The sequence below is a fragment of the Astatotilapia calliptera genome, chromosome 15 (assembly GCF_900246225.1).
Source record: "Astatotilapia calliptera chromosome 15, fAstCal1.2, whole genome shotgun sequence".
Classification (NCBI taxonomy): Eukaryota; Metazoa; Chordata; class Actinopteri; order Cichliformes; family Cichlidae; genus Astatotilapia; species Astatotilapia calliptera.
In genome coordinates this window covers 13,819,776-13,837,055 of record NC_039316.1, presented here as the reverse complement: position 1 = coordinate 13,837,055, position 17,280 = coordinate 13,819,776, and the positions used below count along the sequence as shown (strand labels likewise).

At 38.9% G+C, this 17,280-nt stretch overlaps 2 protein-coding genes across 3 annotated transcripts; both read right to left on the bottom strand.

Moving 5' to 3' along the window:
- Nucleotides 1–853: 853 nt before the first annotated feature.
- On the bottom strand, nucleotides 854–7,395 carry akirin2 (akirin 2). Its single transcript, XM_026143187.1, has 5 exons — nucleotides 6,860–7,395; nucleotides 6,321–6,452; nucleotides 3,156–3,305; nucleotides 2,971–3,042; nucleotides 854–1,483 (listed from the first exon to the last, which is right to left on the bottom strand). The coding sequence occupies exons 1-5, from the start codon at nucleotides 7,029–7,031 to the stop codon at nucleotides 1,473–1,475; spliced, it is 537 nt and encodes a 178-aa protein (XP_025998972.1). The 5' UTR covers nucleotides 7,032–7,395; the 3' UTR covers nucleotides 854–1,472.
- Nucleotides 7,396–9,899: 2,504 nt separating this feature from the next.
- Nucleotides 9,900–14,101, bottom strand: cnr1 (cannabinoid receptor 1). Of its 2 annotated transcripts, none has more exons than XM_026143223.1 (2): nucleotides 13,550–14,101; nucleotides 9,900–12,956 (listed from the first exon to the last, which is right to left on the bottom strand). In XM_026143223.1, the coding sequence occupies exon 2, from the start codon at nucleotides 12,909–12,911 to the stop codon at nucleotides 11,502–11,504; it is 1,410 nt and encodes a 469-aa protein (XP_025999008.1). In that variant the 5' UTR covers nucleotides 12,912–12,956; nucleotides 13,550–14,101; the 3' UTR covers nucleotides 9,900–11,501. The 2 variants fall into 2 exon arrangements, with proteins under 2 accessions (XP_025999008.1, XP_025999009.1); XM_026143224.1 differs by having other exon boundaries at nucleotides 13,555–14,101.
- Nucleotides 14,102–17,280: the final 3,179 nt, after the last annotated feature.

Genomic DNA, 17,280 nt, shown 5'->3' with positions numbered 1-17,280 from the left:
TAACGAGTCGAAAAAATATAAATCCTCACTAAAAAGATTGAGGGAAGGATTAAGTTATATTTGTACGGTTTCTCAAATTTATTGATAATCGAGATCTTTGGTGATTTTAAATGACCTTTAACAGGAGGTATGAAAGTTAGAAATATGGAGGAAAAATAGTCCCGCGGATTACTGGAAAGTTTGTGATCTATTCCAAATACCATCTCTGGACGGAGAAGTTGGGTAATTACATTTCTCCATTTTTCGAGTCTTCTCATCTTTGAATTACTGAGGAGATAACATCCGATCAATATCAGGGCTTCTGCGTGATTTTCAAAGTCAAAATTTATGCTTTTTTTTCTGAACTTGATGCATATAAACAAGACCAATGTCAAATTGATGCGTTAAATTCAAGCATGGAATACCCCACCATAACTACTATATAAACATACAATGATTCAATAATCCCTGCATCGCAGTGATTTTACTTCTTTCATTACCAAATGTAATTTTCTTTTTACTTAAGCTTTCTGCTACTGTACTGCAAGATTTGCAATTTTTATGGCTCTTAGAATATAAGAGCCGAATTTTATTTTAAAAAAACAAAACTTTTCAGCTGAATATTGTCATTTTGTGTTTAGCGTTCACATTTATTATCCTAATGAATGTTATCGCCCCAAGCCTTAAATACATTTACAGAACGTATGAATGACTTGAGTGTGGTTGTGGCCTGGGAGATGAGCAACAACTACCCCCAAGTAACAAATCACAATGGCAAAGCCCATTACCAAGTGATAGTAAGAGTAAAAGGCTAGAAAACAAACAAACAAAGAACCCCCCACCCCCCCCCCCACAAACAACCGACAATCTAAACATTTGTGTAAAGACTTTTATTTGTTTGATTTTCTTGAATCAAAGCCCCTTTATACCTACAGCAAATAAAACCATGAAATTATGGTACAATGGACACACATCAAGCAAAAAAATAAAAATATACAGTGTATACAAGTGTAAAAGCAGTAATCACCAGTACAGTTTAAACTATGTTGAAACAAGCCAAGACAACTGTTCCTCAAGTCAGTCTGAAAGCTGCCTTCAGCCATTCCTTTTTTCAAAGAAGTACATACAGAAAAGCCGCGACAGTAACATCCTCTCTGTGGAACGACTCAATATGATAAAGAATAAAGTGAAATCAAAAGGTCAAATGAGTGGTGGCAGTCAGCCTTTCACAAAGGCATCAGAACAATGCCAAATAAATATCGATGCGGCAGTGGAGAGGCCACGGGTGGAGCCACAGCGGGTCCTCAGACATGAAGGCAGCAGGGCGCCCTCCAAACTCTGGAGGCAACAGCAAACATCAGTGCCACTAACTGATGCCTGAGGCAGAGAGTCCACATAGAGGCGATATGGCACAGCTAGGAGAAAAGTCCAACTAGACCCAGTGAGGCCCTGGATTAGTTTGCAGTAAATGGTACTCCATTTGGGCGCCAACCTCAGGAAACATCTATGGAAGAAAAAAAAAAGGAATAAACGATTACACATAAGAGATGGCAGACAGGAACTGTTCTTAATAAGACAGTTTATAAATCCTGTCTAAGCTAGAAGACATTTAACAAAAGTTCAGCCAAAAAATGTTTGCACTGACAACTTCATAAATGGGATTCAACGTGCAAACATGCAGAGCTCAAAATTTTGTTTGCATTTTGTTTTTAAAAATTTACTTTTCAATATTACTTTTAATTTAACATCTTCTATATTAACACGCAAAAAACAGATTTCTTTGTTTTCTATGAATATTTATTTGTGGAAAAAAAAAAAAAAAAAAAAAAAAAAAAAGTAATTGTAGCATGTTGGTAAATGATTAAGCTAATAATAAAAGCCTGACCAGTACAGGATTGGCTGTTGTGTTTGCAAAATATGGAACATGGAAGTTACAGAGCGCCCTCTTGTGGACAAACTATGCAAAGTCAATATTCATAACATGGTTGAAGGGTGTTTGCCCTGTCTCTACTGCTTTTACCCACTACCATTTACTGGCCATTAATAAATACAAATACTGATACATCTGCAAATAGCCTACAGCAACCTGTCAACAAATAAGTCGAGCCCTACCACGTCTACAAGAAACTGATCAACTGATCACAATCCACACAGCAGATGTGGGAAAAGTCACCAGCACCACTAAGGGGGCCAAATATTGCAGGCTTTGCCCTCAATAGAGGGGTTCGGTGGACAAGGAGGGACTGAATATTTATATACAGTTTATGCACCACAAACATTTTTCAAAAGTAGGTTTTGAGAGATGTTTGCAGATGAAGAAGTTTAAATAAATATCGCAAAGTCCAGTTCCTCTTTATTCGATCACAGTTATATCATCGGTTTGCCGTTTAAGATTGGTGGGCTGTTTGAATGACATCCCCACAAAACACTGCACCTCTGCAGCACCTGAATATAGAAAATGAGTCACTAGGTGTCAGTTGTAACCAAATTCTGGAAAAATGAGCGAGCACTAACTAACTAACTAGTTCTGGTTGCTACCGCTTAAAATGTGAGTTCTTCCTTCACACAAATAGCCCTAAGAAGCTAAAACATCACCTACGATTTGAATTTCATTCATGTTGGCTTGACTCTGAGGCTTTTATCAGCATAAGCTGATATGCCTGGGCACACTGAAAAGGCTGCACTCTCACAGTCTACTGCAGCAAATACTTTGTCATTTTAGACAGTTCAGCCTCACATCATTATACTTCCATTTAGCTCAGACAGCTTCAGTCTGCTGTGAAAATGTAAACATGCACCCAGAAGCTGTGTAACTGCTGATAAAGCATAAATGTACACAGACTCTGACAAGAGCTCTGCCATGAAAAGCAAGTTTCCTTTTATATTATATTTTAATATTAACTACTTATTATGCACTTTAACCTCAAGAGGCAAATACCATAGCTATGGCTAATATGACAGAAATGTTTAACAGCAAAAATATACACTCACAGCTTGCAGGCTGCTCTCCAAACCTTCGCATCAGCTGGTCATGGGTGAACTTGACAAAGGCGTCATATTGCTCTAGTGGAATAAATCAAATATTATTTAAAAAAAACAAAAAAAAAATCAGTTTGGATTACTTGCACGTGAACATAACATTTAAAAAAAAAAAACAAACAAAAAAAAAACTATACCTGCAAGCTTTGTCGTCAGGATCTCGTCATACTCCTCACGGATTTTGTCCTCTCGCTCCTTCAGTAGTCTTTCGCAGATCATCCCAACTTGTCTGAGGGAAAACAAAGGCTGTTCTTTCCTGGCAGGAGATGAAGCACCTGAGGATGTACCTGTTGAAAGAGTCAGTAATTCACATGTAAGTTATATATATATCAAAAAAAACAAAACAAAAAAACAACAACACTACAGGCAAAATATAGCCCAGAGAATCAGCCTGCAGCAAGAAAGAAATTAAAAAAAAAAAAATTGCCAGCTTCATGCTAACAAATCAAAGGCCTGCTTCAAACAAAGCAAAGGAAGCACAGTCAGTCTTGCCTTAATTTGATACCACTGCACCACGAATCAGGTATTTCTGCTGCCAGCAAAACGGCCTACAAGTCTCAAGTCATGCCGACATTATTTTTCTAACTTTTGTTTCTAACAATAGAGTTTGGGCTAACAAGCTGCAACGTGTTGTGCTTGTACGTTTTTGGAACCACTCCAAAACAGTGTGAGCATGGTGATGTGCTGCATCAATCGTGCCCTCACTGTGTGAATAGACACTCTGCTGAGAGGCTATGTCACAGACAGTGACAGATTGCCTACACGTTCATAATTAATGCAACGCAGTCGCTCGGCAGTTAGTGAAACAGTCACAACCCCTAATCTATTGACTAGTCACAATACTAGCCACACAAAATTAATATATATTAATATTTTTCCACTTTTTAAACGTCCACATTTGGAGGCTGGCACGCTTTGTGGAAGAGTAAACCATTTCGCTGCTGACACCAGAGGCCACACTTTGAGTCATGCCAGACAGATGACAGGTTTATAATACAATGCTCTTTTTAAGCTTGTTTTTCCTGGTTGCCATGGTGACACCTCCCCACTGAAGATTCTGGCCAAAGATATTTCCTATTACTTAACAAAATTGTGCCGAGTTAAGGGGGAAAAAAAAAAAAAGAAGAGCCACAGTGTCCATAATCATGAACCATTACTGCAAATGCCTTTTGGAAGTAGAGTGTCTCTCTCTCTCTCTCTCTCTCTCTCTCTATCTCTATCTCTATCTATATATATATATATATATCTCTATCTATCTATCTCTATATCTCTCTCTCTATATCTCTCTCTCTATATCTATCTCCCATATACACACACAGTATCGTGATATTTTGTTTGCTAATAATGTATCGATACAGGGACAGCAGAAATCGATATTTTGTTACAAAAAAGTTTTTGTGGACTGGAACATGCTCTGACTTCAGAGCATGTTGATCCTTTTTCTGAGCAAGAATCCTGACATTCCTTCACTGTCCAAATGTGTTTAACTATTTTTTTGCAGCAATAAACATGACATTTTACTTATTTTAATTTAAGACATGTTTTATTTTAATTAAGTTTAAAACTTTTTTATTTAATGTAAAATTATATTTTGTTTTAATTTACTTTCAAATTCTTCAGTTGCTGAAGGGGCTGCATAGTTTTTATAAATTGCATAGTTTAAATAGCTATAATTGTACCAGATGGTTGCATTCAGTTAAGTTGGACTAGACTGTAATACAAACCGTCCAGTTTGTCAACAATAAAACTGAAATGAGAGAAAGACTGAGTGTGAGACTTTGATATTAGATAAAATGAATATTGATAAAGTTTACCTTTGTGTACAGAATCTGAATATTGCAAAATATTTTTTAAAAATTGCAATAATATCGTATCGTACGTCAAGTATTGTGATAATATCGTATCGTGGGATGTATGGTGATTCCCACCTCTAATTAATTAATTAATTTTTTTATAGATAGAGAGATACATAGATAAAGAGAGAGATATATCTCTCTCTCTATCTATATATCTATATATACACACACACACACACACATATACTTCGTGGTGGTTTTCTCTACACTCAGGAAAGTAGGAGACGAGCAGGCTGCAGGTTCTCGTTGTTAAACACAACAGAGCAACACAATAGTTTTATTCCAGCATGTTTTTCTATAAGTTTGTTTTAAATCTGTCTGATAATAGCTAGGAACCACAAATCGCTAATAGAAAAGAGGGTTGTAACAAAGCAACTTAAAACTGATGAGAAAAACTAAAATATAGTCAAAACAGGCCTGCTGTCAAGTCGAATACGTTAACCTGAGCCTCATACTGTAATTACAGTTTAAAACACTTCATCTGCCCTAAATCTTGTTAAAAAACAAACAAGTGCATATGCTTTGCTGTCAGGTTTTAATCTTACTCTAAAACACATCTGGTTTTCACTTTATGATCTGTCCACCCCCCAAACATTCCTATGTAAACACTGTTTTGGTGAGTTTATGGGTTTTGTCACTCATTTTAAGCATATAAAAGAAAATTATCTGTGATACACCAATTGTGATTGCTGTCTATTTTTATTTTTTTTACATCCCAACCATCAACCAAGATGTATATTTCTGTTACTGTTATTGGTAGAATAAAAGGCCATTTATGTTACCAATAAAACAACACTAAACACAATTATCGCACGTCTTGATAAATGTTTTAGTGAAGCTGAACAGTTCAAATAAAGAACTGATGACAGAATACCCTGATGTATGGAATTAGTGTCACGCAAATGTGCCATTGACACTTATTTTTAGACTTAACACCACTGTTGACTGCGGTTAAGTATTAGTACAGCATATACACTTTAAGTCAAGTGTAATTTCAAGACCCAGAGGGCCTCTACCATCTGTAGACTCCAATGTCTGCTGTACACTCCCATCTGGGATAATTACGCACAAAAAAAATAAAAAAATATATAAAAACCCACCCACACACACACACACAATCAAAAGAAAGTGAAAGGATAAGGAAGGAATGTCATCTGTTCTCCCTCTGCCTTTTTGTGGAGTTGCCTTAGGCAGCAGGATTTCCCAGCAAGCAAGCAATGTTATATAAAAAAAAAAAAACAAAGCAGTAAAAGAAAAGTGATGATTTAGTGTGAAAAATGAGAAAAATCAGGCTTGTAACCCAAAACAATCCCTCACAATAAGCTCATCCACACTCCATGCAACTGACTTAAACATTTATATTACCCTTTAAACCCTGATCTCAAACAGGAAGTTCATGGATTACAGCAAAACAAGCCTATTCAAAAACAACCCTGGTATAGCTACCTGGTAAGGCAGATCCACCGGGAATGTTCTGCAGGTCCAGAGGACAGCCTTCAGCCTGCTGGAAAGCACTGTCCAAGTGTCGCCGTTTCTGAAACCTCTTGTACTCCTGTTTAATGTTGTGTAGAATTTGCTCTGAAAAAGACAGAAGCAGCATTAAATGAGATCTTTACATAGAGGTGCTGTGATTGTATGGAGACAGAGTCGCTGCAGTATTCAGATATGATCATTAAGTATGGCCTTGGCATTATTTTAATGTATATCCCGACTGTAAGAGATTATTCTTTTACTATCCCCCCCTCCCCGCACATTAATACCAAACAATATTTCTTCATAAAGCCATAAAAGTTCGATGGAAGTTGAATTTATAACAAAATAACCACCACATGCTGCGCTAAATATAACAATGCTTGTCTTAACTTTACACAATCGTGTTTGGAGCGTTACATCATGTACGCCACTGGAAATACTTGTTAATATAGCGTGGTATAAATATAGAAAACTAGAGGGCCGTGAAATCAAACGTAGACATCATTTCTTACCCGTGGTGAGTCTGGACGACACTTCCCCGAAAGGCGATGGCTCCATGCGCAGATATTTCTGCGGTGAAGACACTGGAGACATAACCGGGGCGCACCTCCTTCTTTTGGGGGAAGCAGGGCTCATTAACGGATCAAAGTCCAAACTCCTTTTTAGAGTCGCTCCACAAGCCATCACGCTTAAATATGTTAAATATTTAAAGCCAGGAAACTTCAAAATTCCTTGGTATCCGAGAAAGCCGCCGGCCTGGGCCCGGGTATGTACCGCTTTTGCTAGCTAGTGTTAGCTAAGTCGATCGGTAGAAGCCTTTCCGGGCTGCAGACAAATACGGATTTTTTTTCGTCTCCCGTTGTCTTCCACTGATAAATCTCACAACGTTCACGTTAACGAATATATTTTACCGTGACCAGGATAAAATAACGTCGCAAAAACGTCGCATTAAAGCAGATGATTACAGATTTTACCACATTAGCTGAGAGCACCGACTACAACGGTCTGGACAGCCCTACCTTTTATTAGTTTGCGTTTGTTTGGTAATGCGCATGTGCAAGAAGACACGCTCTTGCAGGTAATTGTAGTTTTTAGACACATTCGCATCCGTTTGGTTGTACATTTTGAAAACTACATTTCCCGAAAACACAGAAAACGCACTCTTTTTAAATTTGTTTTTGTTTGTTCACAAAACGTACCAAATCCACGCGAAGTTTCAGTTTCGTCTAAAACTTTAGGATATGATATCAAATACATTTTAAAAAGTATTTGTGCAACAGACTTGACATTTAGGAGTTGTTTTCTAGAAGAAACCATTCAAAGTACACATTTTAAAGCATTAAATCTTGGATATGTGAGGAAATATCGACCGAAATCATCACTAGCTTGCCTAACATAATTAACTGGTTAATAGCAATATTTAAAGTAGTTAAAATTCAGCTACTTAAATGGTGAAGAACTCCGATTTCAATATGTTCTCTATGTTGTTTGTCGTCCATACATTGTATAATCCCGTTTAAATTATGTACTTGAGAATGTGCCTCAGAAAAAGAGTTTTCGTCTTGTGTCATTACTAACAAATGAAGAAAAGCTTCTGTTTAAATTAATCCTAAGGTTTCACCCAATTCAATTTTATTTTGTTGTATAGCTCCAAATCACAACAACAGTCACCCCAAGGCAATTTATACTGTAAGGTAAAGTTACTTAAATGTTAGAGAGAACTCAACAACCAGAAATGAGCAAACACTTAGTGACAGTGGGAAGAAAAAAACATGAAGCCTCCAACAGAATCATCAGAATCGGAACACTTTAATAAACACTTTAATAATCCCTACAGGTATTTGGCAGGAATCTGTTGCAGATGATTGGAGGTAAGGGAAAAGACTAAATCCAAACAATAAGTGAAAGTAGAGTTTGATCATTATTAGTGATTAAATGCAGTTGTGATGTATGAATCCACAGGGAGTGAAAAGAGGTAAATGAAAAAGAAATGAGTGCATCAAAAGAAGCCCAGCACCAGTTTAAAATAAGGGATCATTCACTGTCGCCTCATCCAGCCCTAACTATAAGCTTCATCAAAACGGAAAGTTTTCAGTGTAGTTTTTAAAAAGACTTCCTGAATCCAAACTCAAGCTGGTTCCCACAGGAGAGGGCCTGATAACTGAAGGCTCTGCCTCTCATTCTACTTTTAGAAACTCTAGGGAAGAAAAGTGAGCAAAGTGCTCTGTTAGGTTAATAAGGTACTTTAGGATATGTGTTTTATGTCGGATATAATATCAGACAGCTTGCTGCTTGCTAAAAACCAAACCCCCAAGTACAAATTGAATTCTTCTCATTCCTTATTACTGAGAATATAGAAGCCATAAAATGCTCCGCATATGTTAAAGCCGAGAACTGTTCTACCTTTGATACCCTGTAGGACTCCCTTTAAAGCTTGGGTGTGGCACTTTGATTTAGTCTTTTTTTTTTTTTTTAATAACACAAAGACTTGTGTTCTCTTTGCTTCAGCCTTGTGTTGTTTGATGCAAAGAATAATATTAAGAATAATAAAAAAAACAATTATTACAAAATGTGGTATTTTCATTTCTAACAATCAGATTGCAAAAGTCTGTCTCTCAGAGATGCGGTTTGAGTTTTGAAATAACCCTCAACCTCTTGCACAGATACACTGAAGACATTTCCCATCCATCACTTCCTCAGCAACCTCTGTACACATATGCTATGTTTGAACTGTACAACAGGATATGCTAGCTTTGTTTATTTCACCACTTCTTCTTTGTGTCACTGTGCTGCTGTGCGGCTCGATAAACTATTATTATTCTGATTTAAGACTGATATTAGTGCTAAAGGGTGTAGAAAAGACCTATTTTCACTAGTCTTGTATGACTTGTTGCATAATCAGCGATCTAATATGTAAAAAGGAGAAAAATGTAATTAGAATAAAGGCTATTGTTTTTTTGACAGGGTTATTAACTTTTATTTAAACAGGAAGTCAAACTTTTAAGAATCTCATTCACCCACATCAGTACCCGGGTCCTGTTTTGGTTTGGACCTGTGTGCTGTGAAACAGAAGTGCCAACCGTTGAATCACCATGCTGCCTACTGAGAGACCTGTTCATGTATGCTGCCTCATGGCTTTTTTTTTTTCTTTTTTCTTTTGAAGACTGAAGCATCTGCATTAAACAAAATCCCAAGGACAGCTGTGAGAACAGATGTTTCAATTTCCCTCTTCATGTAATCCAAGAGATAAAAAGATCAGAGCAGATGTTGCTGTCAGGAGATGATTTGCAGCCAGTGATTTGCAATTTGTCACTTTTAGGGCTGCGATAAGTAACCGTAACAAAGCTAAATCCAACAGGAGGAATGTCCTCGTTATTCAAAAAGGCTGATTAGATTCTTCCACAAGGGGGCACTGAAGCATCACAGATGCTCAGGAGCTCAGCGCTGTGCTTTCTTAGCGTCTGGTCCCTCTCAACTGAGTGGATAGATTAGGCAAAACGTCCTGTTTTCCATCGTTAATTAATCAATCAAACAAACAAACTGCACGCAAAGTGACCACCAGCTGCGACTTTATTCAAAAGTTTGAGAACAGCAATACTAAAAACACTTGACTGATTGGGATTTTTAAAGTCATAGATTCCTCATTATGCCACCAATGTACAGAAGCCACTTGACAGTTGACATTTTGATCTTCAATACTCAAAATTACAAGAGGCAGCAAAGCATACTGATAAACAGCTGTCTGGATAAGTTTACACCGAGATAAATGTCTACAGAACAATTGTGCTGTGAGATTTCTAGATTAAAAGTACTACATCACCTATTAGAAAAATCACATCTTCTGAGCTTCTTTTGTAAGGTCAGTTGTCAATGCTCCACAGAACGCATACACAAAACTCTCATTCAAAGTACCAGCTAATGAAAAGACCTTAGTTTCTTTGTTTTCATACATAAAATAAAAGTAGACTTCTTTTTTTTTTTAAATGTAGAGTTACGCCAAAACTACTTCACTAGCCCCGTGCATGGGTTATTTTCCAACATGATGCCCCGCTGCAACAGTAGCACTAAAACACCTCACTGCAATGATCAAAAGACTCAGGATTGGAAACATATCACCAAGTCACAAGGTATCACACACGTACAAGGCTGAATCCAGTAAAATCATACATTTGATGAAAGCAGCTAGAGTCAGTTTTTTACAGTAGTGACCAGCACACTGCGTCCAAATTCAGTTTTTGAGCTGTTCAAGCCTCGAACAAAAGCTTTTTTGTTATTGTTGTCTCGGCTTTGTAGTTGAATGAGTCGATCTGAACACTTTATTTTGCAAGAAAACACTGTACAGTTGTTAGGTATACATCGGAACAAAGACACGTTACTCTGAGGGTGTAACAGCCAGCGAGTAAAGAAACAGACATCGGGGACAGTCACTCTCCCGCAGAAGATCCCATTTCAGATTTCACGATGCCAAAAGCTGTGAATCTATTTGCCTTAGAGTTTGCTTCATCATGGTGATAATGTTTTCTGTCTTGGAACACAAACCACCTTTGATTTCTCAAAAATCTCCTCACACGTTTGCCACTCACTGAGTGTTGTCAGAAGTACAAAAGTAACATGTTATATGGCAAAGACAGTTTGCATCAATTTTTTCCTTCTATTTGCTTATAGAAATGTCGATATGCAACATGTACATGAAGCCTGTAGAAAGTCAAGATGCGAGGATTTTATACTTTTATGGTGCAAGACGTGTTAAAGTCTAAATGACACAGTAAAACATCTCTACTTAAAAATGTCAGTAGCCCCTTATCCCATAAATGAAATATTGTTTTCAAAACCTGAATTCACAGTACAAAAATATAATATGCCTTCACTAATTGGATATCATGACGTCTCTGGTAAACAGCAGACTTATGATAGTCTTTAATGACCCCTTCCAGTTATATGAGTCCTTTACATGACCTTGCAATACCATTTGGCACTTTGGCACACTATGTACTCATACACAAACGTAAATTATGCAACCACTAAAGCATCTACGTGAGGATGTAAGTCAGAATTTTCGGGAGATGAATGCCTAACCTCTGCTTTACGTTGTGGAATGGCATTGTTTGGGGAGAGGAGAGATGACATTTACACAGTTTTCCCCGTCATGGCCAATTAGACAGCTTCTGCAGAAGTTTCAGTTGATACAGACATTGTTACTTTGGCTATTTTCACAGTGGTCTTCACGCAACTCTCTGCAGCCCTGTTGGCAGAAATGTGGGTATTTCTGTTCTGGCAGTCTGACTCGAGGCTATTGTCCAACTGCTGGCCACTGCCCCTGCAGGCATTGCAGGAGCTGAGGAAAGCATGCCTCAGGTCCTTGCTCCTCAAGGCGTAGATGATTGGGTTGACAGTGGAGTTGAGCAGGCAGAGCATGCTGCAAAATGCAAACACTGTCTTGATGTCATCGTCCATCCTCCAGAAGAGGTCATAGACCATGATGGCAAGCAATGGGCCCCAGCAGATTACCAGCACCACCAGGATAAGCACCAGGGTCTTGGCCAGACGGATGTCCATGCGTGCCTGATCAGGGCGTGTGGTCTGCACTTTGGTCCCATCTGCTGAATAGACAACAAGGCTCTTCTGGGAGGCGCGGCTCAGCATGCGGACAGCATGGTGGTGAGCTTTCCACAGGATATATATGTAGGCGTAGATAATGAAAATAAGCAGCACGCTGGTTACACCGATCCAGAACATCAGGTAGTTCTCATCGATGAGGGGGAATATGTCTGAGCAAACAGAATTGAGACGCTTACAGTTCCAGCCCAGCAGAGGTAGCACTGCGATGATGATGGAGATTGTCCACATCATACAGAAGGCTATGACAGCCTTGGTCCGTGTCACGATGCGCCTGTAGGCGAGAGGCCGGTGAATTGAGATGTAGCGGTCAATAGCAGTGAGGAAAAGACTCCCCACTGACGCTGTGAACGATGCCGTGACTCCACCCAGCTTGAAGAGAAAAACATTGGGGCTGTCCTTCCTGTGGAAAACATGGAAGTCCAAAAAGCTGTAGACAAAGATAACACTGCCCAGCAGGTCAGCCACAGCGAGACTGCCGATGAAATGGTAGGACGGTCGACAGCGGAGGGTGCGGGACTGCAGGATGACGCAGAGCACCACCAGGTTTTCCAGAACAGTGAAGGTGCCCAGGGTCAGAGACATCACAGCCACAGCCAGCTGCTGGCTAGGAGTCAGGATCATGAAACACTCCATGTCCATAAAGTTCTCCCCACACTGTATATTGTTAGTCTCATCTTTGAATGTACTCCTGTTGCCAAACAAGTCAGTGGCATTGGTAGGGTAGAAGGGGATGCCCTTGAGGATGAGCTCCTCGTCTGGAGGTACTTTGTTTGGGAAAGAGTTGCTGCGGAAAGCAGATAACGGCTTCTGCAGAGAGAAGCTGCCCTTGAAGTCTACATCACTGAGCGGGTCATCATAGTTAGCATCGTTGGAGCCCAGATACTGCAAACCAGATGTAATAGTCCGAAAGGTGGTGTCTGCCACACCATCCAGCACAGATTTCATGGCTGCGTCTGAGGGTTATACTGCAGTCTAAGATGTCTGGACAACCTACAAATTGATTTAAAAACAAACAAAACAACAACAAAATTTCAGAAATATTTTTTTAAAATCTAAGAAAATACAAGCCATAAACAGAAACAAGTTTGCAGCAGTGCAAAATTTGGGCTGAAATTTCTCTAAGATGGATAATCCTCGCATAATTCAAATTTTCCACTGCAGATATCTGAAAGTCTGTGCAGTTCAGATTTTTTTTCCACACGTATTACTGAGTTAGTTAGTTAGGCATGACCCACACAGTAGCTCACTTTGTTCTTAGTACTGTTTTATACATTTTTTAAGCTTATTGTGCAAATTTGTGCAGTCTACTATGAGACATATAAAATTACAGAACAATAATTATTAAATAACTTCCACATACAGTTTTAAACACTCCCACACGAATTTAAACATTTAATGTGGGAATGTATATTGGAACCTGTGTTCCGGTGCGTAAATTAATATTTGGAAATACGTAACATTTAAGAGAAAAAGAAAAAAAGAAAAACCAACCCTTTGATGGCGGAAGAAACATTAAAAAGGCATTTGAAGTACTAATCTAAGTATTAATGTAGCGCTTGCAATAGAAAAGTGCTGATTTTTACCTTACATAATTTTCCCAAGTGCACAGAATCGCCCTTTTTCACCGCGCATTAGTCCAAGTCAGAAACGCATCCTCCAACCAACTCAGATCTTACATAAAAGGAGAGACAACCACCATGAAAGCTTTAAACGCAAATCGTCACTTTTATCATAATAATTAGTTTGCTTTTCAAATTCTCTGCGCAAGTTAAGTTTTTCGGGTGTCTGCAGAAGTGCCTTTTCGCTCTTGGAGTGCGCTCCTGCTTTGTAGAAACAGGTTGCTGTTCCTGCTGCTCCTGCTGCTCCTGCCGCCTCCAGCGTCTCTCCAATCTATTTCTCTCTGTCTTCACACTTATGAAGCGTAGCTTCCACAAAGCCCGGTCACGTGTTTCCATACCGCGTTATCTGCCCAACCCATGAAGCTGTCAAGTGCGGTGCATAGGAACAAGGCAGACGACAGAGGGTTCTTATGTGGGGAAAAAAACAGAAAGAAAGAAAAGAAAAGGGATTTTGAATTTTGAATTCCCAAAGCTCCTCTTTGCAGAGGATGTTCTCGGGCAAAGAACCAGCATCACCACAGCACAACAAATAGATAAATAGCAGCTTAGTAGAAGCTTGCTGTCCTCCTACTTCATGACGTTATTGTGATCACAATCGTTTGTATTGTACAGGAACAAATAGCTGCACGTTTCAGTTGCCTTGAGTAGGCTTAACTTTAATTTGAATGCTTTCAAAGACAGATGGAGGTTGCAGACTTCATTGATAGTCACTCCATGCCTGTTTATTCTGTGAATAATTAACCACGATTGACAAACTCAGAGCGCAGATAGCACACTTCATATATTTTGTTGGCTATCTCTAACTGTTGAACCCCATCATCCCCACCTATCCAGTCGGGTCTGCCTTCCAGCTATTTTTAAAGCTTAAAAAACAACCTCAAGATCCCGATTTGGAGAAAGAAAATTGGAGAAAGAAATAAAGAAAAGTACGTTTTAGTCGCATTTAACATTAAAACACTTCACATTTCACACACAGTCCTGATCGGTGATGATTCAAGGACATTTTCTTTGTTTTTGTTTTTTCTTTGTACACTTCATATTTGCTCCAGTGTCCCTTCTCATCTGGACAGGCCGACTAGTTATCAGCACATTCGATCAGATTACTCACCAACAAATTAAGAGTCAGATCCTGTTATGAATCACAATAGCAAAGCCCTGCCCTGTGCATGGTCGTAATAAATAAAGATTCAGTTCACTGATTATGAATGATCTAATTTCCATTTATTCAGACATTTTAGTGATGTTTTCTTCTCCCCACATGGCTTCAGGCCAGCACAATGGCAGAATTGGCAGTGCAGGCCAAGGAGGCAGGAGATGATAGCAGTAATGTTGCAGATAAAATCAGAATAGATGCATTAAAATTGGACATTTGTTGGTCACAGGCTGCCTCAGCAGACAGACAATTAAAAAAACCAACTTGCTGGCTCTGTGGGACTGAAATTAGACTGTGCCTCTGTCATCATCACAGGTGTAATTATTAATATTGTTCCGCCATGGCTGCCAGTGATGTCTGAAGGGAACAAAGTGTACTGTTTCACAAAGTGTGAATTCATTTATTGTCATGGGGAGGAAATGACAGAAATGCCAAAAAGAACTTAGATTATTTTTTGTCTTTTTGCTTAAATGAGGTCAAGGTTGTTAGTATGAGCCTGTGAGTTACTCGTAGATTTTCTCCAAGCTAATTCTCAATAATCTGTAGAAAAACTGAGAAAGAACACATTATTTACAGTCACAATCAGCCAGACTAGATTCGATAAGATCTGAGCTTCACATACTGATTGAAACCTGAGTGAAGACCAAAATAAAAGCCCTCTTCCTCCTCTGTTGATAACTGATAAGCTCTAAAAGACTAACTGGGAGATAAATGCCTAGTTCTAGGAAACATCAAAGCAGTGTGAGGAGAGAGACGCTGCTTCACGTTGTCTGCTCTGGGTTTCTCAGTTGGTACACAAGCTTGAGGTAATGATCTTACTGTTTTTAATCTCCCTCTGAAAGGAGAATGGTTCCCTCAGATGCACTTTCACTGCTAAAAAGCCAACTGTGATGTTGCAGTACATCCTATCCACTTGTGTTTTGATCATATGCTGTACTTCACCTTTTCACTGCATCTTTTTGTCAACTTCCTTGCTGTATTTCCTACAATTTAATAGCTGCAGAAGTAGTTTGATGCAATTAAAGTTAAGGACATGAAAATATTTCCTGGCAGGTGTAATTACTAATAAGGAACAAAGCACAGTTGTGCTTTAAGCATAATATTCATGTTAATCAAAATGTTGACATTCAGTAGGTGCTTTCCATCTTCAGCAGCAAAGGTTATAATGTACCAAACACAGGTAAATAGACTTATATTCATACAGTGCTTCTAGTTTTACTCAGAACACTGTCTACACTACAAGATACATTCATCTATTACCACACACTGGCAGAGTGCTTTTATTCTTTACATTTAGCGTTGCCACTTGAGCTACAGGCACCGAAAAACACCACATCCTTCACGATGTAATCAAACTAGCAACCCAAGGGTGTCTTTTGTGATCACTCTAAAGTCCTCTCCACTACCAAGGGAGCTTTTGAAGGATGAGCACAGTATGATTAACTGTGCAGCTGTTCTTAAAGTATCAGACAACCTGAAACGTCAGGGTGAGGGCGGTGCTATATAAAAGGTCGGGAAAGATACAATTGATCCTGAGTTAAGATATTCTGCGCTATAGGTGGTAGTTTTGATAGGGTGGACTGTATTCGTGGGATGCAGAATGTCAGTATAAAGTTTACAGCGTTAGTTTGTGGACTAGGATACATGTCCTGGCTGTAAACGTGGGGTATTTTATCATGAATACATATTGCTTCACATGAATAATAAGAATCTGTGAGGGGATTTTTGCTACGCGATGCTTTCAGGCTTCTCTTTGTTATTCGAGTTCCATCTAACATCAGGTTTAAGCAGGCTTTGGTTAAGGTAAACAACCTGTGTGACAAGCAAAACACAAACAGCAGATAACGATCAGTTATCACCCGCTGACGATTAAGCATTTATTTACTTTTTAAAAATTGATCTGCATTTGAAAACAATGGCCAGCTGACAGAAACTATAATCATGGCCTGGCTGTGGCTGCACATGAAAGCAAATCAGAGAAGTCAATAAACTGGCCAGTGGGTTCCCAGGTGGATAGGGACCATCTCACATTTGAAGCCAACTTCATGTGGCCATTTGAGGAACTGATGCCACTTGAATGGAAACAACAGCAACAGATTGTAATATTAAAACAGAAGGGGATAAATTTAAGATCAAGGCAGACTGTTCTTTCTTTTACGCATCATTTCTGCAGAACTCACCTTTAAGCATCAACATCTATTTGACTGACACCTGGAAACAACAAAATTCTAAAATGTCACTTATATTCAACAATACTAACTGCCTTCTTATGTGGAGTTCAACACCTGTGAAAATAACATACATCCGCTAGCATGTTGCAGTTTTACTCTAAATATATAGACACCACAAAATGTTCCAGCAACAATGTCCAACATGTGAATTTCATCTGTTTATTATTCTCTTCCCAATCTCTGAGACTTTGTAATATCCACCACATGGAGCAGTTAGACTTTAGGCAGCAGGGTGGTTTGCCAAACTGACGGGTGTACTGTGACAGTTTTCTCTGACTTGGTTGGCATGCTAACCTGTGAGTGAGCAATGA

Excerpts from the sequence above, each read along its gene's own strand:
- akirin2 (XM_026143187.1), bottom strand. The coding sequence starts at position 7,031 with ATGGCTTGTGGAGCGACTCTAAAAAGGAGTTTGGACTTTGATCCGTTA. Across the intron at positions 3,306-6,320 it reads CGGTGGATCTGCCTTACCAG|GTACATCCTCAGGTGCTTCA; the intron begins GTAGCTATACCA and ends CTCTTTCAACAG. Across the intron at positions 3,043-3,155 it reads CCTGACGACAAAGCTTGCAG|AGCAATATGACGCCTTTGTC; the intron begins GTATAGTTTTTT and ends TTATTCCACTAG.
- cnr1 (XM_026143223.1), bottom strand. The coding sequence starts at position 12,911 with ATGAAATCTGTGCTGGATGGTGTGGCAGACACCACCTTTCGGACTATT.